A 22,076-nucleotide genomic window follows, 5' to 3' on the forward strand; every position below is an offset into this window, starting at 1 on the left:
TCCTCCTGTTTGTACCTGTATTTGTGTTTGTGTGGACTACTCCTCCTGTTTGTACCTGTGTTTGTGTGGACTCCTCCTCCTGTTTGTACCTGTGTTTGTGTGGACTACTCCTCCTGTTTGTACCTGTGTTTGTATTTGTGTGGACTACTCCTCCTGTTTGTACCTGTGTTTGTGTGGACTACTCCTCCTGTTTGTACCTGTGTTTGTGTGGACTACTCCTCCTGTTTGTACCTGTATTTGTGTTTGTGTGGACTACTCCTCCTGTTTGTACCTGTGTTTGTGTGGACTACTCCTCCTGTTTGTACCTGTATTTGTGTGGACTACTCCTCCTGTTTATACCTGTATTTGTGTTTGTGTGGCCTACTCCTCCTGTTTGTACCTGTATTTGTGTGGACTACTCCTCCTGTTTGTACCTGTGTTTGTGTGGACTACTCCTCCTGTTTGTACCTGTGTTTGTGTGGACTACTCCTCCTGTTTGTACCTGTATTTGTGTTTGTGTGGACTACTCCTCCTGTTTGTACCTGTATTTGTGTTTGTGTGGACTACTCCTCCTGTTTGTACCTGTATTTGTGTGGACTACTCCTCCTGTTTGTACCTGTATTTGTGTTTGTGTGGACTACTCCTCCTGTTTGTACCTGTATTTGTGTGGACTACTCCTCCTGTTTGTACCTGTGTTTGTGTGGACTACTCCTCCTGTTTGTACCTGTGTTTGTGTGGACTACTCCTCCTGTTTGTACCTGTGTTTGTGTGGACTACTCCTCCTGTTTGTACCTGTATTTGTGTTTGTGTGGACTACTCCTCCTGTTTGTACCTGTGTTTGTGTGGACTACTCCTCCTGTTTGTACCTGTATTTGTGTTTGTGTGGACTACTCCTCCTGTTTGTACCTGTATTTGTGTTTGTGTGGACTACTCCTCCTGTTTGTACCTGTGTTTGTGTGGACTACTCCTCCTGTTTGTACCTGTGTTTGTGTGGACTACTCCTCCTGTTTGTACCTGTATTTGTGTTTGTGTGGACTACTCCTCCTGTTTGTACCTGTATTTGTGTGGACTACTCCTCCTGTTTGTACCTGTGTTTGTGTGGACTACTCCTCCTGTTTGTACCTGTATTTGTGTGGACTACTACTCCTGTTTGTACCTGTGTTTGTGTGGACTACTCCTCCTGTTTGTACCTGTGTTTGTGTGGACTACTCCTCCTGTTTGTACCTGTATTTGTGTGGACTACTCCTCCTGTTTATACCTGTATTTGTGTTTGTGTGGACTACTCCTCCTGTTTGTACCTGTGTTTGTGTGGACTACTCCTCCTGTTTGTACCTGTATTTGTGCTTGTGTGGACTACTCCTCCTGTTTGTACCTGCATTTGTGTTTGTGTGGACTACTCCTCCTGTTTGTACCTCTACCTGTGTTTGTGTGGACTACTCCTCCTGTTTGTACCTGTGTTTGTGTGGACTACTCCTCCTGTTTGTACCTGTGTTTGTGTGGACTACTCCTCCTGTTTGTACCTGTGTTTGTGTGGACTACTCCTCCTGTTTGTACCTGTATTTGTGTGGACTACTCCTCCTGTTTGTACCTGTATTTGTGTTTGTGTGGACTACTCCTCCTGTTTGTACCTGTGTTTGTGTGGACTACTCCTCCTGTTTGTACCTGTGTTTGTGTGGACTACTCCTCCTGTTTGTACCTGTGTTTGTGTGGACTACTCCTCCTGTTTGTACCTGTGTTTGTGTGGACTACTCCTCCTGTTTGTACCTGTATTTGTGTTTGTGTGGACTACTCCTCCTGTTTGTACCTGTGTTTGTGTGGACTACTCCTCCTGTTTGTACCTGTGTTTGTATTTGTGTGGACTACTCCTCCTGTTTGTACCTGTGTTTGTGTGGACTACTCCTCTTGTTTGTACCTGTGTTTGTGTGGACTACTCCTCCTGTTTGTACCTGTATTTGTGTTTGTGTGGACTACTCCTCCTGTTTGTACCTGTGTTTGTGTGGACTACTCCTCCTGTTTGTACCTGTATTTGTCTGGACTACTCCTCCTGTTTGTACCTGTGTTTGTGTGGACTACTCCTCCTGTTTATACCTGTATTTGTGTTTGTGTGGACTACTCCTCCTGTTTGTACCTGTATTTGTGTGGACTACTCCTCCTGTTTGTACCTGTATTTGTGTTTGTGTGGACTACTCCTCCTGTTTGTACCTGTGTTTGTGTGGACTACTCCTCCTGTTTGTACCTGTATTTGTGTTTGTGTGGACTACTCCTCCTGTTTGTACCTGTATTTGTGTTTGTGTGGACTACTCCTCCTGTTTGTACCTGTGTTTGTGTGGACTACTCCTCCTGTTTGTACCTGTGTTTGTGTGGACTACTCCTCCTGTTTGTACCTGTATTTGTGTTTGTGTGGACTACTCCTCCTGTTTGTACCTGTATTTGTGTGGACTACTCCTCCTGTTTGTACCTGTGTTTGTGTGGACTACTCCTCCTGTTTGTACCTGTATTTGTGTTTGTGTGGACTACTCCTCCTGTTTGTACCTGTGTTTGTGTGGACTACTCCTCCTGTTTGTACCTGTATTTGTGTGGACTACTCCTCCTGTTTGTACCTGTGTTTGTGTGGACTACTCCTCCTGTTTGTACCTGTATTTGTGTTTGTGTGGACTAATCCTCCTGTTTGTACCTGTATTTGTGTTTGTGTGGACTTCTCCTGTTTGTACCTGTGTTTGTGTGGACTACTCCTCCTGTTTGTACCTGTGTTTGTGTGGACTACTCCTCCTGTTTGTACCTGTATTTGTGTTTGTGTGGACTATTCCTCCTGTTTGTACCTGTATTTGTGTGGACTACTCCTCCTGTTTGTACCTGTGTTTGTGTGGACTACTCCTCCTGTTTGTACCTGTATTTGTGTTTGTGTGGACTACTCCTCCTGTTTGTACCTGTATTTGTGTGGACTACTCCTCCTGTTTGTACCTGTGTTTGTGTGGACTACTCCTCCTGTTTGTACCTGTATTTGTGTTTGTGTGGACTAATCCTCCTGTTTGTACCTGTATTTGTGTTTGTGTGGACTACTCCTCCTGTTTGTACCTGTGTTTGTGTGGACTACTCCTCCTGTTTGTACCTGTGTTTGTGTGGACTACTCCTCCTGTTTGTACCTGTATTTGTGTTTGTGTGGACTACTCCTCCTGTTTGTACCTGTATTTGTGTTTGTGTGGACTACTCCTCCTGTTTGTACCTGTGTTTGTGTGGACTACTCCTCCTGTTTGTACCTGTATTTGTGTTTGTGTGGACTAATCCTCCTGTTTGTACCTGTGTTTGTGTGGACTACTCCTCCTGTTTGTACCTGTGTTTGTGTGGACTACTCCTCCTGTTTGTACCTGTATTTGTGTTTGTGTGGACTACTCCTCCTGTTTGTACCTGTATTTGTGTTTGTGTGGACTACGCCTCCTGTCTTTGCTGTTGTGGTAGTAGGGACAGGCATAACCTTGGCGACACAGACGAGAAGGTTTTTTACACAGATCTGTCTTGTAGTGGGACAACACATAGTTGTTATCTACAGAGAGAGGAGAGAGAGAGAGGAATGTATTAGCATTGGAATCATGGCCTTCATATAGAATCTTCCAAGATCAGTTAAAAGATGTGTATTGTGTGTGTATAGCCGTACTCTGCCAACGGGGTTCCTCACTCAAGATCTTCTCAATGAGGGCAGTACTAGCCACCAGCCCGTCCCCTCCTCCTCCCTGTGCAGCCCCCGACCCCCCCTGAGACTCCATCACCTGCACCTCCCTTGAGAGGGGGAGAGGGACGTCATGGCAACGAGACCAGTTAGAAACAGAACAATGAAACAGACAAAAGAGCCTAGACTTCAAGATTGAGAGACCCCGTCTCCGACTTTGGGTCATTGTATTTGTATGACGCGTCTCCACTCTACCTGACGTCGTAGACGGGACATCGTAGGTCATGTGATCCGTGTGCCCTTCCCGTCCGTCTCGTGGATACAGAAGCCCGTCTTATAGTACCTCAGATGATACCGCTGCTCTGTGTCGCCTTGCAGAAACGGACATCTGGAAATCACACTGTTGAGAGATACAATTATTCTATTGTCAATTGTTATTTTTTAAACATACAGGGGGAAAAACAATTTACACATCTTGATGGGTCACGTGATATTGGCTCAGAGCCACAGTCTTCATCATTTGCATTCCCCCTGTGTGTGTGTTAATGGGCTAGGTGTGAGTAAGTGATGTGTTAGCACTTCTCCTGATCTGACTGAGTTATGGGGGGAGTGGTGCTGCTTTCAGCTGCAAAGCACTGCAGTCAACAGCCATCACTTCAGCTATTCACCGGGATGGTTACAGGTGCTAGAATCGTTAGTGGGTGCATCCTCTCACCTCATTGATAAACAGTAACCTCAATTTGAAAAGAAATCCCAATCCCAGGTGCTTTACTATGCAATGTAGAGCATGTTCAGTAAATATTCATGTCGGGAACTCAAGGAATGACTATTCTTTTGCCCCAAAAACATTGTTTTTTTATTGAATAAAACAATAGTGTCTCTGTCTATCTGAGTACCAATACATTAAATCAATTTTTTAAATCCTTGGTACCCACCCAGCACACAGACAAACACTCTCTCTCTCTCTGACACACACTCACTCGTCCGCATCAGGGCAGGTGCCTGTGCTCTCGTCGTATTTGGTACAGTAACATCTGGACTGTAGTTGAAGGTTCCGTCCCGCCTACAGATGGGTCTGCGGTGCCGCTGGTTCAGGAAGTGCCAGTGGAAGCAGGCAAAGGGTCGGTGCTGGGTACACTTGTGCTGAACGAACAGAGGACACTGTTCTGTCCTGAACTCCTTCAGATACCTGCATGGAGGGGGGCAGAGAGGGAAAGAGGTTGCCGGTGGTGATTGATTAATGACTAGTGTATTAGTGTATGTCTTATATTTGACACCAAACGATAACTATCGCAAGCTGCAGGAGTCATAGCACCTATGTTGCTCTCTTACTCTCTCTCTCAAAAAAAACAGACACACACAAAGATAACTTATGAACCAATTATAGGTAGTTAGACCAACCATTAAATCAAATAATTATTAGAGTCTTACATTGTAATTGTATTGCATATTATAATATCCGGACACAAAATGTTAACTCAGGTCAACTCTACATATGGATAACACTGACAGCTCCCCAAACAGTTCACCTCTGCCTATCCAAAACATACCAACTCAGTCACCAGTAGGCCCCTAGAACGGGTACACATTCATCCAAACCTGAGATAACTGAGAGAATACTTTCATTCAAATCCGACAGGATCAACTGATTCTCTTAACCTCAGTGGTGTTTTGGTATGTTTACTTACACACGTGAAGTTGTGTGTGTCTATATGTGGTCTACGTACGTGTAGTGTTGAGGTTTCTCAGGCTGTACGTGCAGGACGTTGGCGGGAGACGTCGTGCCTCCTGCGGGCGAGGAGGAGGAAGGTCCACCGGTGATCGTAATCACCGACGAGGACGGGGGCTGTGTATGTGTTTTCATTTTCTAGCCTTCCTACCCGCGTCCTGTATCCAGTGTGCGACCAAGTCCGCATTCTTTACTGTTGTACGCTTGCGCCTGGTACCAGGAAGTGTAAGCAAAGATACAGTACCACAGATTGAACCAGATATTTCACCGGATGTATAAATGTGGAGCGTTCGGGTGGCGTTTCCACTCACTACCAAATATGGTATTGAGAGGAAGCCCAGTGGCCGGCAGTGGGAAAAAGAGCAAAGATTTTCTTCTTCTATGATATACTGGCGGTCCGCAAACAAACGTTTAAAGTGTATGCCGCTACCTACTGTGCTGGAGTGTGTGGTTAATCACGATTTACAACATTTCTAAAACCTCTTACCTAACTCAGTACTTCTGAGAAAATAAAAAAAGGGCCCTACTAACTTCTAATAGACCCTCCCCCATTCCAAAAATTGCTTCCAAACCTCTCCAACCCTGTTCTACCTCAATGACCCTACACTTCAATCTTTCCCTCTCTTCAACATACTTACAACAATATAACAACACATGCTCCACCATTTCATCGACCATACACTCCATGCACAAACCATTCACATGCTTGCCAACCAGATGTAATGATGAGTTCAATGTACAATGTCCTAAGCGCAATTGAGCAAACATGACCTCTTCCTTCCCAATCTGACCTTTGAATCTTGGTCCACCGACCTTTCTTCGAAGGGCATGTAAATGCCGGCTCTTGGGCTCAAAGTCCCATCTCTTCTCCCGCACATCTATCAAAAATGTCTCTAATCTTACATTTGGCCTCACCTCTAGCCAGTGGAAGATTAATCTAAATTGTATATTGTTTCAAAGCTCTTTTGGCTAACTGGTCTATAATATAATTCTCTTCAACACGTGAATGTGCTGGAACACAGCAGAATCTCACTACGACACCCAGTCTCTCAATTCTCCATAATAACATGAATACCTCCAATAGTAGGTGACTCCTATTAGATGTACCAGATGATAAACTATTCAATACAAACAGAGAATCTGAGCACACTATAATTCTAACAGGTTGTACGTCCTCTAGCCACTGGAGGGCAACTATTATCGCCAGCAGTTCAACTGAGTACACTGACAATAACTCTGTTAGTCTTCTACATATCTGCACATCAAAGTCCAGAATGTAAACGCCTGTGCTCCACTATCTGGGTCCTTGGATCCAATTTTGAAAAGTGGTAGAAAAGCATAAAAACTTCTACCAATGTAATTGTCACCCAGTTTCCCTTTATCACTGACTTATGACCAATCTTTTATTTTTCTCTACCAAGGCTAGATCAAAAACAGGATCTGGGAGTAACCATGGAGGAACATCCCCTATCACCACAGAATGGCCAACCTCCAACTCCCTAAAACCACTCTCATCAGCAAGCTTTCCAACTGTCCAACCAAAACCACTGCCTTGTCTACTAGCATATTCCCAACAGTCATCTAGAACAGTAGCAGTGGGAGGCTCAACCTCACAGCCTTTCAACTCAATAAGCTAATGACCATTTTTTTTACGCCATATAACCAAGGGCATCTCACCTGCCTCCACTAGTAAGGCACATACAGATGTTGATTTGAATGCACCAATGCATATCCTTATAGCGCTACACTGGATTCTGTCCAGCCTGTGAAGCCCACTCGTTGCCACTGTTCCATAATAAAGACAGTAGTCATTACTTCTTTCATGACCAGAGTTTCTTCAACTTCATTGATCACCGTTTCTAATGCATCCAAAGTAGCTCTACCTTTACGGAATCCACTTTGACATTGACCCAATAAACCTCTATGTTCCAGGAAATCATGACAATCTATTTATTGTCATATTTTCCATCAGTTTACACAAGTTAAAGGTCAGTGCTATTGGTCTATATCTATCAGCATCATGAAGGGTCCTTTACCAGGCTTAACATAAGGTCATATTACTGCACGTTACCAACCAGAAGGTATAACCCCCTCACTCCAAATGTTATTAAATAATCTCAGAAGAACATACATGACCTCATCATGTTGATGCTTAAACATTCCATAGCACAAGTGACCATGACCTGGGGCTGTATATCCACACCCTATTAAGGCTAAACGCATCTCATGTATGGTAAAAAAACAGCATCCAATGAAGAGTCAACAGTATCCCTTTCTTATACACACTAACATGAGTATTTAAAATCTTCACACCTGCGTTGCTTGTGTACTTCATCCAAAGCGTGATCCCCCCCAGCTCAGTAGCCCTGCCTATTGTAGAGCAGAACTGTCTCCATGAATTTCTCGGGACAGACTTAATGACCCTATGGACTAAAGACCTCTTCTTTTGAAAATCAACTAGATTCTCAGGAGTCATATTCCTACACTCTGTTAGCCCTATTTCTTTCCCGAATAGCCGCAGGTGCACTCTTCAGTCTACCAAGGAACCACCTTCTGTTTTCTTACTTACTTCACTCACTGGTACATATAAATTCATATAAATTCCCACCACTCAAAACTCTGAGAGGTCACAGAGGCAGCACATACTGACGGATACCACCTAGCTTTCCCTCAGCAAGGGCACTCCTTCTTCCACCAAGGAACCACCTTCTGTTTCCATGATCTTACATCATGTGTTCCCACCAGAGTCAAAACCTGAACAAACTAACATCAACTGTCCCCTAGAAGACAACTCTCCAACAGAGTTTAAGCAATGATAACCAAACTTTTCCCAGTTTGCTTAATGAAATCACCATCTTCAGAATGTCTGGAATGTCTGGAATAGTAACATCAGAGTTCGCAGTACACCAAATCAGGAAATGATCGCTTCCAACAGTAGAATCATTCCATTCCATTCACCTATAGATGCAATAGGATGCAATCCCTCGAACAACATCACCTCTTGTACCACATCCATCGTGAAGACATACGAATGCTCTTGTTTTCATCATATCTTCAACAATAGAACCATTAGCTTCCCCATAAACTATTACGTGTATTAAAGTCACCACACCATATCGCTCTAGAGCCCATTTCTCCTGATATTTCATCAAACATCGCTACGGATAGTTGACACGGGTTGGAAAAATGTTGTACCTTAATATTACTACCTGCACTGTAGACTTCCACCATCACGCGTTCATATTCAGATGGGACAGGTATATTACGATATACAAGACCTTCCCTTAGGAACGTAGCACAGCCACCACCCTGTCCAGTTGATCTATCAGATCTGATAACCAGGAATAATACAATCAAGATATGTGGTATAAGCCACGTTTCTTGAACACATATCTCATCAGGATAGATCTCTAAATCAATGACATATTTCTTCACCTACTGACTGTTAGCAATAAGGCTTCTGGCATTCCTCTGAAGGATAACAAAAAACCTTAACTCTAATTATCATCATATTGAGACATTCCATCATTAGTATTATTTGGAGTCAACATTTCAACAGTCTTGGCAACAGTAAAAGTCCATCAAAACTCTGTTGTTGCTTCCACAATGACCTTCAACTTGGCTGTTCTTCTATCCACAAACGAAATCAGGTTGATAACCTTTCCAATGAAGACTATAAAATAAATCTGATTAACTATTAAGGTGTCCCTTTGACACGACACATTTGTGAGAACAAGATTTCTGAACAGGTCTGGAATCCTTGTCTGGACCAACATAAACAACATTTCCTACAGTAGGTCCACTTATTCCAGGAGTAACCCTGTGACCCATCATTCTGCCTAATAGTTCCACCAATCTGCCTTGCAGCCTCTGCATAAGAGACATTAGGAGTGATTTTATACCGTTGGGCCTCTCTAGCCTCTTTATGTACCTGGCATCCAGCAAATGCTGCTCTGTGTTCCCCCCACAATTACAACAATTAACCTTGACATTGTTCCCACATTCACCGTAATCATGTGCCCCTCCACACTTGGCACATCATTTCTTTCCTTCGCACAGAGCCGCTACATGTTCCATTCTTTGACATTTAAAATACTTTAATTGGGGGTGGGACTTACACTCAAACAGTGAAACGTAGGAAGCTGTACTCTCTCTGTACTTTCTTCAGTAAAATCTTCTCTTAATAGTACTGACAGGCTTTCACTAGTCTGCCCCTCATTCTTAGTGAACAGTCGTTTGGCTTCAACCACTATGCACCCAATCTACATTTTATTTTATATCATCTATGGACAAAGATAATAGAACCCCAGAAATGTTCACCCGATGCTCAAGGGACATGACTACGGAGTGAGATGGATTTTGGCCGAAATTATTCTAATGTTCTAATTGATAAAACATTTTTATGTCAATTCAGTTTTAGGTTCCCAAAACTAGAATCTGTTACAAACAGAGTGAATTTACTAGATTTGACCCTTTGCCAAAGTTTAAAAAAAGAAAAAGAAGTGTTGTTTAGGAGTGCAAGGGCGAATTGAGTTACTGCCCTAATTTGTTCCCATTGGAAACGAAAGGCTGTGATCTATCTTGGGTTAGTTATACAGATCTTTGACAGTCAAATGATGGGGTTTGCTAAGAGCTATGGAATATGTAGTTCAATAATGTCTTGTCCCCTTTGCTTTGAAGCTGCAGTGTGTGGAGTAGTCAGAAATATAATTTTAATATGAAACCAGTGTCTTTATTCCATGGAGAATACATAACGTTGTACTTCTGATCCAAACATACGAAATGTGTGCTGCTCTGTGCAAACAAAAATAACAACATTACAGGCTTTTCCCGTGTGTGGTCATAAACTGTTACAAAACATCCCTAAAATAACATTTCTAAACAGAGAATTTGAGAACAGAAAACCACAATGTTGTGAACAACATACAGACATCCAAGTGAAAATTATATTAGGGAGAAATGACTGTACAAATGTCGTTCGAAGGTCGATGGGGAAAAAACATATTTTATTGCAGTCATGTCTTCTCGGGCAGACAGCATTCACGATCTACTCAGACAGTCATGACCATATCGACACTCACTGTCTGATACTCTGTATTCCAATTGAATTGCGCGTGTAGTCTTATAAACTAATTGATAATACAAAGTAATCTAATTGATACAACAACAATCCTGGTCATTCACGAGCAATATGATCATGATACCATGGAAAAACAATCATTGCACTCTAACTAGGATGTTCTTCAAGTCACAGAATTGTTAAAACATGTTGAGAACATGTTTCAGAAGAGCATTTTGTTGAAACAACAATGTTTATATATTTTCTGCAATATTTTCAACCCAAGTATTTCGCGATAATATTTCGGTCGCTCTGATTGGATACAGAGGACAGAAAATAACCAATGGGATGGTTGATTTTGTTAACCAATGGGTGAGCCAGTTTGATGGTCTTTTTAACCAATGGTCTTGCGAGTTTCTCCTTCTCAACCAACCGGTTTTAGAAATCGGTTAGTTGACGTCATGAGAAAGTATAAAAATGGATTCATCGCCGTTTTCCATTAATCGCGTTGTGTGTCTCAAAGAAGAGGAGTTAGGGTCTGCTGGTCTACCTGTTAAAGTTTTGGAATAATCCAACAGTTACCATACGGTGAGTAACTTTTGCGTTTTTTGTCTTCTTTGATAGCGTTTTTTTTTTTTCGTTCACAAAGAGTTGAAATAGTAATCGGTTGACCTCCCAAATGAGTTTGTCTGTACCGGTTAAATATATCTAGAACAATAGCAATCCCAACCGTGATATGGCTGCCTGCTAACGGTAGCTAACTAAATACCTCTACGGATATGTGTAGCCTAGTTGTAATTATGGCACCTTTTTTTCGCCCTGTTTTAATTAGCAGCTTTCACCCTACCATGACTTTCCGGCTTTGACTCAAACAGCGTGGGTTTTCGATGTCTGTTTCTCGCCAACGTTAGCCGTAGTGCTAACGCTAGGTCAGTCGTCGGTCAGAAGTTGTAGCTAATAATCAGTTCTCCTTTTTCGCATTTAAAACATTTTGTTTATTTCCTCCTTTCCTCCTCCACGGTGTTTTTTTAAGTATACAAGTGGACAAACTGTCGTTAGCACAACATTCACGATACGTTTTATTCTTTCGATGTAATGCTGTTTTTTTTTCCGTGCCCCGCTCAAACGAACAAAGACTGCAGTACAATATGTCTGTTATGTTGGCAACTGGGCCGAGGCAGCAGGCTGCAAGGCGGTGCTCATAATGTGGCGCGACTGGAACCGACCAAAGCGCCTCCCAGCGGTGCCTTTACGTTCGCGGTGGGGGAGGGGAATCATTGAAACGGTAACGAGTGTTATATAAAGGACGCTGAATTTGTTTCAGTTATTGCAATTGTCTATCAAAATGTACGTGGGGTTAAACAGTTGGCTGCAATGTTTTAAGCGTTTCTGTTTGTTTTGTAGAAAACAATTTTGCCTCTCTTTAAGCCGCCTTTTCCCATCGAAAGCGATCGACAAATGTAATGTCTCACTTTGAAGGCATTTCAAGTCATTTTCGGACTGATTTGTGTATATATATATTTTTCCCCTAGTGAGAAATGGCTCGTACCAAGCAGACCGCCCGTAAGTCCACCGGAGGAAAGGCGCCAAGGAAGCAGCTCGCCACAAAGGCGGCCAGGAAAAGTGCGCCATCCACCGGAGGAGTGAAGAAGCCCCATCGTTACAGGTACTTAGAGCAGTTCAACCCGTTTTCCCAGCATGTTTGTTTACATGGATGTAACCTGAAGGAAGTGTGTCACTAACAGGTCTAGTTATAGCATGAATACTTAACTTTTTACTGTTTCGTTTCCCAGGCCAGGAACAGTGGCTCTGAGGGAGATCCGTCGTTATCAGAAGTCTACTGAGCTGCTGATCCGCAAGCTGCCTTTCCAGCGTCTGGTGAGAGAAATCGCGCAGGACTTCAAGACGGACCTGCGTTTCCAGAGTGCTGCCATTGGTGCCCTTCAGGTAAAATCCCCAGACTGCTGGTACCACACTAGTATGAAGGCTAATGGATGGAGTGGACAGGACTTCTTTATTTTATTAATCCCTTGACTTGTCCCCACTTTCCTCTTCTCTCCACCAGGAGGCCAGCGAAGCGTACCTGGTGGGTCTGTTTGAGGATACCAACCTGTGCGCCATCCATGCCAAGCGTGTCACCATTATGCCCAAAGACATCCAGCTGGCCCGCAGGATAAGGGGAGAGAGGGCCTAAATGGTATCTCCTGCTCTAGACACACAATTCTATTTATCTCACTTAACCATTTTGTGAATTTTAAAAACATTTATTTCTTTTTGTAATGTATTTTAGAATGAGGTAACGATCAGATATGGTTAGTGTGCAGATAGGACGATCGGCTTGCCTTCAATTGCAAATGAGGCTTGTTTTTAATCTTAGAGGTTAGAAAGATTTACATGACTGTCACCCTGTTGACTTCAGTCGTGGCTTCACATGTTAACTGGCTCGATTAGGGTGACAGTAATACATACTCTAGATGACAGAGCCTTTGTGGTTGGGGGGTTGAGGTGAAGGAACGAGTCAGCTCTTTACGTCAGCTTCCGGGGTGGTGTGTCAGGGTCTCATCTATTTCCACCCTTTGTCTCAGCAGTCTGCCAGCATGTCTTGCACAACAGTTCACTCCTAGCACTCCATAATGGTGTCAGGAGGATTGTCTATGCAGTTACTCCTCCTGACACTGTCAGGGATGGCCAGGATGACCAAGACTCTGTATATTCTGGACTGTTTTTTACAATGTTATTTTTCCAACATGCAACAAACCTTGGCAGCTACATTTAATATTTATGAGTGTCACATTGTCTTTCTATTAAATGTGTTTACAAATAAATGCTTGTTTGGTGGTTTTAATTATCTACTAGGTGTTTTTACAGGAAAGTCATTTTTAAGGTACCACATCTTAATTCTATTAGCTATACTTGGAAGATAAATTGCTGTTCTGTGGGATAACTTCCTGTAATGTGAAGTTCTCAACATTTTAAAGTTCATGTATCCAGTTTGTCATATGCACCACTGAGCTTGAGAAGGGGGAAAAACAGGGATTAAGTGTGCTTAAAATTGAAAGCCCTTCCCATCCTAAATTTAATTTTTTTGGCCTCTCTGCACTAGGAACTAAAAATCCCAGAGCTGTTAAATGGTCCTTGTGTACAATGCAGTTTGTCTCCATGCTTTTGATTTTGATTCATGCTAGCTCTGAGCACTGCATGGAAGGTTCCTGTCATGTTTCTGTGGTGTCTCAAACAGCCACTCTCCACTCAACTGCTCTCCACCAATGGGAATAGATTTGTGCCGGCTCAGTATCTGTCATTGCTGCCCAAGATCACGACGGTAACTTGCCGCAACTACAGCGCGAGCACTTTGAAAGGCTGGCAGTGGCTCACAGCCCAGAAACCCTAGACTCATTCAAATTCACATACCGCCTGACCAGATCCAAAGATCGCGCAATCTGAATTGTGCTACACACTGCCCTTTCCCACCTGGCTGAAAGAACCCTAATGAGAGTGCTGTTAACAGACTACAGCTCAGTGTTCACCATTGTGCACACAAAGCTCATCGCTAAGGACACTGGGCCCAAACACCTCCCTCTGCAACTGGACTTCCTGATGGGAAGCCCCCAGGTAACGGCAGGCAACAATCTCACCTAATTTTCAACACGGGACTCCTTAAAATATGTTTACTATGTTACGTCTACCACTGAGTCCAGGTTGGATACAAACGCTACCACTGACCTGAGCACCATCCCTAGCTAACAGGGTATAGCATCAAACACAACCAATACACCTGGAAGACTAAATGAGGAATGGAAGTCATACACAGTTCTGAGATTGGGTTTATTTAAATGTTACTGGGAGAAGCCAGCTCTCATCCAGAACTGCAGTTCTGAAGTGAAAAGGCAAAATGTTTTTTACATCTCTAGAGGTATAGGTTCTGTTTTTGCTGTAAGTGACATTTTGTTTTGAGAACTGTCTTAGAAAAAACACAATCTCACATGCCTAAATTTTCTTCTATGCCAAGTCTCAGCAGAGACCGTACGTACTCATGCTTTCCAACTGCGTTAATCACAGAGGGAAGGAGTTTGTACCTCCATATCCAGTTTGAAGTCCCTTTCTGAAAGGACCTTGAGCAGGGACATGGAAGGATATTTGACTCCGTTATCATGATTGTTGGACACTCGACGAGCTGAATGTGGTGACAATTTCTTCACACGAACACCAATTGCCAACACCAACCATTTAGTGAAAACAAGTCAGGGAGAAGAAAAGCCTTATCCTCAAATTCCCAGGAAGCGAGAAAGCTGGGTTGTATGGCTGGAAAATAGAAACCGGTAAAACAAGTAAATGATATATTATATACTATAATATATATTATACTAAGTCCAAGATTTTATGTATTCAAATTACCTAACATAAAATACATAAATTGTAATGTAGCAACAATGTATTAGAGCCAATATGAGTGACAGAGAACAGGCCTCCAGTACTATGTGTGTGTAACAGGTGTTTGAGGGCTAGCCTGAGGAGATATCCTCTTGGTCCCTGAAGATGTCAACAGCTTCCTGCAGGCCAGCCACACAACACAGGTGTGTTTTGTAGTCCCTGTGTATCAGACCAGTAGTCCCTGTGTATCAGACCAGTAGTCCCTGTGTAGTAGACCAGTATTCCATGTGTACTAGACCAGTAGTCCCTGTGTACCAGACCAGTAGTCCCTGTGTACCAGACCAGTAGTCCCTGTGTACCAGACCAGTAGTCCCTGTGTACCAGACCAGTAGTCCCTGTGTACCAGACCAGTAGTCCCTGTGTACCAGACCAGTATTCCCTGTGTACCAGACCAGTAGTCCCTGTGTACCAGACCAGTAGTCCCTGTGTACCAGACCAGTATTCCCTGTGTACCAGACCAGTATTCCCTGTGTACCAGACCAGTAGTCCCTGTGTACCAGACCAGTATTCCCTGTGTACCAGACCAGTAGTCCCTGTGTACCAGACCAGTAGTCCCTGTGTACCAGACCAGTAGTCCCTGTGTACCAGACCAGTAGTCCCTGTGTACTATACCAGTATTCCCCGTGTACCAGACCAGTAGTCCCTGTGTACCAGACCAGTAGTACTCTAGTGACTCCTTGTGGCGGGCTGGGCGTCTGCAAGCTGACAGTGGATGGTGTTTCCTCCGACACATTGCTTGCAGGCGCCCGGCCCTTTCTAAGAATCAGTTAGTTCACAGCAGGAGGAGAGGTGATTGTTGACGTCCATTCTCTGTCTGAAGGTTCAGGATGCATAGCGGATGAGCACATATGCACACACAATACAATATAAGGGTTGCGCACACATTAAACATGCCACATTGGGTAGATGTGTGCACAATGTTTGAAACATATTAGGCAGATACAATACATGGACAAAATATGGCATCTCATATTGCTGATGGTACTTGATGAAGGAACCTTTCCCACACGTTTGGGTCCCCAAACGAACATAACATAACCAAACCTTCACCCACTTGGCAACCTGAACACATCCCCTCCCTTTGTTTACTTCTATTTTTGCACTAGATTGCTTCAGGTGATTGAGTGATAGATTAGAATCGAATAGAGGTGAAAAGAGACACACAGTTAGGAGGCTTAGAGGTTGCAAAAGTAAAAGCTGAAAGTGATGCTTCAAAATATTTTATACAGTGGATCCTTCTGAGATAATGTTTCACTGACAATAGCCGTCATTTCAAAGACACTGTGGCTGTAAGGTCCTGCATTTATTTTCTTAGTCAGCCTTGTGTTCTTGAACGTAGCCCTGTTTCTTTATGTTCTTGAACGTAGCCCTTTCATTCGTAGTCTTTCATTTTTGTTGATTGATTTCACCTGTGTTAGATACTCACCTGGTCTCATCAGCTCCTTATTTAGTTCAGTTCATTCTGTTTGTGCCTTTGTGAGGTATTGTTAATTTTGACTCTACTAAGGCTTTTCACAGCTCGTTTGTGAGAACCAGTTATAGCCGTCGGTCCTAGTTTTGTTTCCTGCCTTCTGCGAAATTAACACCTTCCGCGCTCTGCGATTGAATCTTCACCTTTTTCTCCCTGAGTATTCATTAGTGGCAGAATAATGTATTTGTCCTATGGTCCACCTTAAGAAAAAAATATTGCATTCAGAGCACAAATACTGCGTCCAAAATAAACGTTTATACTGCAGTAATGTTTCAGTGTAACTGCAGTTACAGTGGAGTGTGTGTGTGTGTGTATATATATATATTAGACTATTATTCTGCAATTACTGCGTCCAAAATACCAAAGTCGACTGCAGTAACTGCACTTTCAAAACCGTACTCTTTTTGTTTTTGTGAAGGCTGTTGAATCCTTAATGATATTTTGGCATACAGTAGCACATCAGCGTAACCTGAATCGTCCAAGACAAGTAGTGTATCTCAAATGATTATGGCTAATAAAGCCTGAGTAAATGTATCTATATTGTAGATACTATCAGCTCTCGCTCAGCCTATTCCCGACTGTGTGTCCCCAAACGATCATAACATAATCTTCACCCACTGTTCATTCACCGGGTATCCAAAAGGGTCCCGAGAAGCAGATCTTTCGGATGAATAATTATTTCCCAGCACAGCTAGGAACACAGAGAGCCGTCCGTCATTTAACAGTGCATCATAGCCCCCACACACTTCCGCATGTCTAAAACTACCGATACACGCTTTCATTAGGGCTGTTAAAGAGCGGTAAAACTATATATCCATGTCCAAATATGCTACACGTTTTAGGGAGGTTAGATTTGAGATGTTAGTGCTGCAATTCATACATTTCCACTCCAAAACGTAGTAGCTAGCCTACTCTGTTTCAGAATAGCCTGGTTCACGTTGCACACAACTGCTACATCGTTTGTGTAATTTAATCGTGGTCTCAAATTATATGACGCGCTATAAATGAGATGCAATACTCTGGCGACCTCTTTTGGATAAAAAAAGAAATGCATGATTTTTAACGCGTGAGATGACCAACCATTTCCTCAGGCTATTCGTCAACTTATCGGAAACGTCCGAACTTTGATTCGGACAACCGGGTGCTCAGTGACTCAATCTAGTTGCAGTAGATGGAGCCTGGTCGCATGTATGTATAAGGGACAGTGATGTGTAGAGTAGGCTAGCTAGTCACACCTAAGGAGAACAAAAACGTGGTTTTCTGATCAAAATAGTGGACTAGCTATTATCTTCCCCGTGGATTCCTTAGGTAAGTCTTTCTGCTGCATTCAATGTGGCTATTGATCTTAAAGGTTTTCCTATTTCCTATGCATTCTGTATACTGCGCACTCAAAGTGAAATCGTGTTTACTTGTGTTTATTCTGTGCGCTCAGGAGGAGCGGTTGTCTTCTGCTGACTGTCCGATATGTTTGAGTAGCAACATTAGTGGAGATGCACCAACTTATGTAATTAATTTATTCATGTTTGGGCTCAATAAACCACCCGAAAGCGAAATCGTGTTAACTTGTGTCTCCGGGTGCTCAGGGGGAGGGGTTGATTTCTGCTCTGCCGTTTTACATTAGTGGAGATGCACCATTTTATGTGAAGAATGTATTCGTGTTTTTGCGCAATAAACCACCCGAAAACAGTTGTCTAGAAATGTGAAAATGGGTCATTGTATATGCTACATAATTACAGCATATTGCGAATCAATGTGATGTTATGCATGGGAAATAACTGTCGAACTAATTAGAGAAATTGAGTAGTGGCTACTCAAACTCGGACAGTCAGTAGAACTCAAATCATAAGTGGTACTAACTCCGATTTCAATAAGATTTATAATTTAATGTTGAGTACTGTTAACAAATATTAGGCTATTGAGTAAATATAACTATTAGTGTTCTGCTCATCTAAAGTTGAGTTTTTGTAAGTTATGATTTATATTTTAAAGTCGATCTAACGTGGTTCTAACTTGATTCTAATGATGTTTTACGTATTTGTTTAAAATAATAAACTAGTAGTCAGACATATTTCTTGATTTATTTGTGTTGTACTGATATAGAATTATGACGTTTCTTGCAGAGCCACGTACCACTTAAATATGAATAACTTTTTTTCTGCAAGTTAATAATATTTAATAGTGACACGTGGCTCTGTTTTTAGAGGATGGTGGGTAAATTCAAACATTTTTAGACTTTATGATACTTTTATGATACTTTTACATAATGTTGTATGTTTGAATAAAGATAAGTATATTTCTAAAATAGTATTAAGCAGTTTGTTGTGCTATGAGGTTTAATGGATCAGAATGAATGGATATAAAAACTAGCGGATAAATGACGTACAATAACGAGACAAGCCATTCCCACATCAAGGGCTTGCGTTCTGCTCCTAATGACAGAAGCTAATGCAGCAGCCTGTAATGATTAAAGCACTAGCTCCAGTTACTGCTAGAGGAATGAATATTGTGCCCAACAATGCCTGCCAAGTTGGGTTAAAGTGACAAATTGTCAAATACATAAAACAATGTTGAAATGTAATACTTGCATAGGGGCACAAGGCAGAAGCAGACATGGGAGATGGCTTGAGTCTTTGATATTTATTAATCAATCCAAAAGGGGTAGGTAAGAGTGGACAGGCAAAATGTCAAAAATCCTTTCAAGGGATTATTGTAAGGTGATGTCATAGTGCCCCAACAGCCAACTACACTGTCAACTGTTTTTTGTAATTTTATCATTAACTTACTGTATTAATCAATTGTATAAACCGTAGATTACTGTACAATGCACTGGAGGTGTACCTGTGGATGTATTTCAAGGCCTACCTTCAAACTCAGTGCCTCTATGATTGACATCATGGGAAAATCAAAAGAAATCAGCCAAGACCTCAGAAAGAACATTGTAGACCTTCTGTCTCCTAGAGAAAAACGTACTTTGGTGCAAAAAGTGCAAATCACTCCCCGAACAACAGCAAAGGACCTTGTGAAGATGCTGGAGGAAACAGGTACAAAAGTATCTATATCCACAGTAAAACGAGTTCTATATCGACATAACCTGAAAGGCCACTGCACGGAAGAAGCCACTGCTCCAAAACCACCCTAAAAAAGCCGGCCTAAAAAAGCCGTCCTAAAAAAGCCAGACTACGGTTTGCAACTGCACATGGGTACAAAGATTGGACTTTTTGAAGAAATGTCCTCTGGTCTGATGAAACAAAAATAGAACTGTTTGGCCATAATGACCATCTTTATGTTTGGAGGAAAAAGGGGGAGGCTTGCAAGCCGAAGAACACCATCCCAACCGTGGGTGGCAGCATCATGTTGTGGGGGTGCTTTGCTGCAGGAGGGACTGGTGCACAAAATAGATGGCATCATGAGGCGGGAAAAGTATGTGGATATATTGAAGCAACATTTCAAGACATCAGTCAGGAAGTTAAAGCTTGGTCGCAAATGAGTCTTCCAAATGGACAATGACCCCAAGCATACTTCGAAATTGTGGCAAAATGGCTTAAGGGCAAAAAAGTAAAGTTATTGGAGCGGCCATCACAAAGGCCTGACCTCAATCCCATAGAACATTTGTGGGCAGAACTGAACAAGTGTGTGCGAGCAAGGAGGCCTACAAACCTGACTCAGTTACACCAGCTCTGTCAGGAGGAATGGGTCAAAATTCCCGCAAATAATTGTGGGAAGCTTGTGGAAGGCTACCTGAAGCGATTGACCCAAGTTAAACAATTTAATGGAAATGCTACTAAATACTAATTGAGTGCCTGTAAACTTCTGACCCATTGGAAATGTGATGAAAGAAATGAAAGCTGAAATAAATCATTCTCTCTACTATTATTCTGACATTTCACATTCTTAAAATAAAGTGGTGATCCTAAATGACCTTAGACAGGGAATTTTTACAAGGATTAAATGTCAAGAATTGTGAAAAACTGAGTTTAAATGTATTTGACTAAGGTGTATGTAAACTTCCGACTTCAACTGTAGGTATGCCTCTTGTCCAGATGGGATAGGGTAGTGTTCAGTGTGGTGGCGATTGCATCGTCTGTGGATCTGTTGGGGCGGTAAGCAAATTGGAGTGGGTCTAGGGTGGCAGGTAAGGTGGAGGTGATATGATCTTTGACTAGTCTCTCGAAGCACTTCATGATGACAGAGGTGAGTGCTACAGGGCAATAGTAATTTAGTTCAATTACTTTTGCTTTCTTAGGTACAGGGGCAATGGTGGCCATCTTGAAGCATGTGGGGAGAACAGACTGGGATACAGAGAGATGGAATATATATCTAAACACACCAGCCAGCTGGTCTGTGCATGCTCTGAGGACGCGGCTAGGGATACCATCTGGGACGGCAGCCCTGCGAGGGTTAACACGCTTAAATGTCTTACTCACGTCGGTCACGGAGAATCAAATCAAATTGATTTATATAGCCCTTCTTACATCAGCAGATATATCAAAGTGCTGTACAGAAACCCAGCCTAAAACTCCAAACAGCAAACAATGCAGGTGTAGAAGCACAGTGGCTATAAAGAACTCCCTAGAAAGGCCAAAACCTAGGAAGAAACCTAGAGAGGAACCAGGCTATGAGTGTTGGCCAGTCCTCTTCTGGCTGTGCCGGGTGGAGATGATAACAGAACATGGCCAAGATGTTCAAATGTTCATAAATGACCAGCAGGGTCAAATAACAGTAATCACAGGGAAGAGGTCAGGGTTCCATAGCCGCAGGCAGAACAGTTGAAACTGGAGCAGCAGCACGGCCAGGTGGACTGGGGACAACAAGGAGTCATCATCCCAGGTAGCCCTGAGGCATGGTCTTAGGGCTCAGGTCCTCTGAGAGAGAGAGAGAAAGAAAGAAAGAGAGAATTAGAGAGAGCAAACTTAAATTCACACAGGACACGGGATAAGACAGGAGAAATACTCCAGATATAACAGACTTACCCTAGCCCCCCAACACATAAACTACCGCAACATAAATACTGGAGGCTGAGACAGGAGGGGTCAGGAGACACTGTGGCCCCATCCGATGATACCCCCAGACAGGGCCAAACAGGCAGGATATAACCCCATCCACTTTGCCAAAGCACAGTCCCCACACCACTAGAGGGATATCTTCAACCACCAACTTACCATCCTGAGACAAGGCCGAGTATAGCCCACAAAGATCTCCGCCACGGCACAACCCAAGGGGGGCACCAACCCAGACTGGAAGACCACGTCAGTGACTCAACCTACTCAAGTGACGCACCCCTCCTAGGGACAACATGGAAGAGCACCAGTAAGCCAGTGACTCAGCCCCTGTAATAGGGTTAGAGGCAGAGAATCCCAGTGGAGAGAGGGGAAACGACCAAGCAGAGACAGCAAGGACAGTTCGTTGCTCCAGTGCCTTTCCGTTCACTTTCACACTCCTGGGCCAGACTACACTCAATCATAGGACCTACTGAAGAGATGAGTCTTCAATAAAGACTTAAAAGGTTGAGACAGAGTCGGTGTCTCTCACTTGCGTAGGCAGACCATTCCATAAAAATTTAGCTCTATAGCAGAAAGCCCTTCCTCCAGCTGTTTGCTTCGAAATTGTTAGGGACAATTAGGAGGCCTGCGTCTTTTGACCGTAGCGTACTTGTAGGTATGTACAGCAGGACCACATCGGAAAGATAGGTAGGAGCAAGCCCATGTAATGCTTTGTAGGTTAGCAGTAAAACCTTGAAAACAGC

At 42.9% G+C, this 22,076-nt stretch overlaps 2 protein-coding genes and 1 pseudogene across 4 annotated transcripts in view; 2 read left to right on the forward strand and 1 right to left on the reverse strand.

The window, feature by feature from the left end:
• LOC118363470 (putative E3 ubiquitin-protein ligase UNKL) overlaps positions 1-5,560 on the reverse strand; it is a 46,174-nt pseudogene extending 40,614 nt beyond the window's left edge.
• Positions 5,561-10,878: 5,318 nt separating this feature from the next.
• Positions 10,879-13,256, forward strand: LOC118368683 (histone H3.3A). The gene is made up of 4 exons (XM_035752988.2): positions 10,879-11,019; positions 11,964-12,097; positions 12,225-12,378; positions 12,497-13,256. Exons 2-4 carry the CDS (start codon positions 11,970-11,972, stop codon positions 12,623-12,625), a joined length of 411 nt encoding a protein of 136 aa, XP_035608881.1. The 5' UTR covers positions 10,879-11,019; positions 11,964-11,969; the 3' UTR covers positions 12,626-13,256.
• A 3,846-nt stretch (positions 13,257-17,102) lies between these two features.
• The window catches only part of LOC118368692 (butyrophilin subfamily 1 member A1-like), a 31,329-nt gene continuing 26,355 nt past the window's right edge, over positions 17,103-22,076 (forward strand). The window contains exon 1 of one of the 3 annotated variants that reach the window (XM_052493299.1): positions 17,103-17,641. The gene's annotated coding sequence lies outside the window, so the exon portion shown is untranslated. The remainder of the gene's footprint in view (positions 17,642-22,076) is intronic. The other 2 variants (XM_052493302.1, XM_035753001.2) reach the window with 2 other exon arrangements.

The sequence above is a fragment of the Oncorhynchus keta genome, chromosome 3, assembly GCF_023373465.1.
Source record: "Oncorhynchus keta strain PuntledgeMale-10-30-2019 chromosome 3, Oket_V2, whole genome shotgun sequence".
NCBI classification, from domain to species: domain Eukaryota; kingdom Metazoa; phylum Chordata; class Actinopteri; order Salmoniformes; family Salmonidae; genus Oncorhynchus; species Oncorhynchus keta.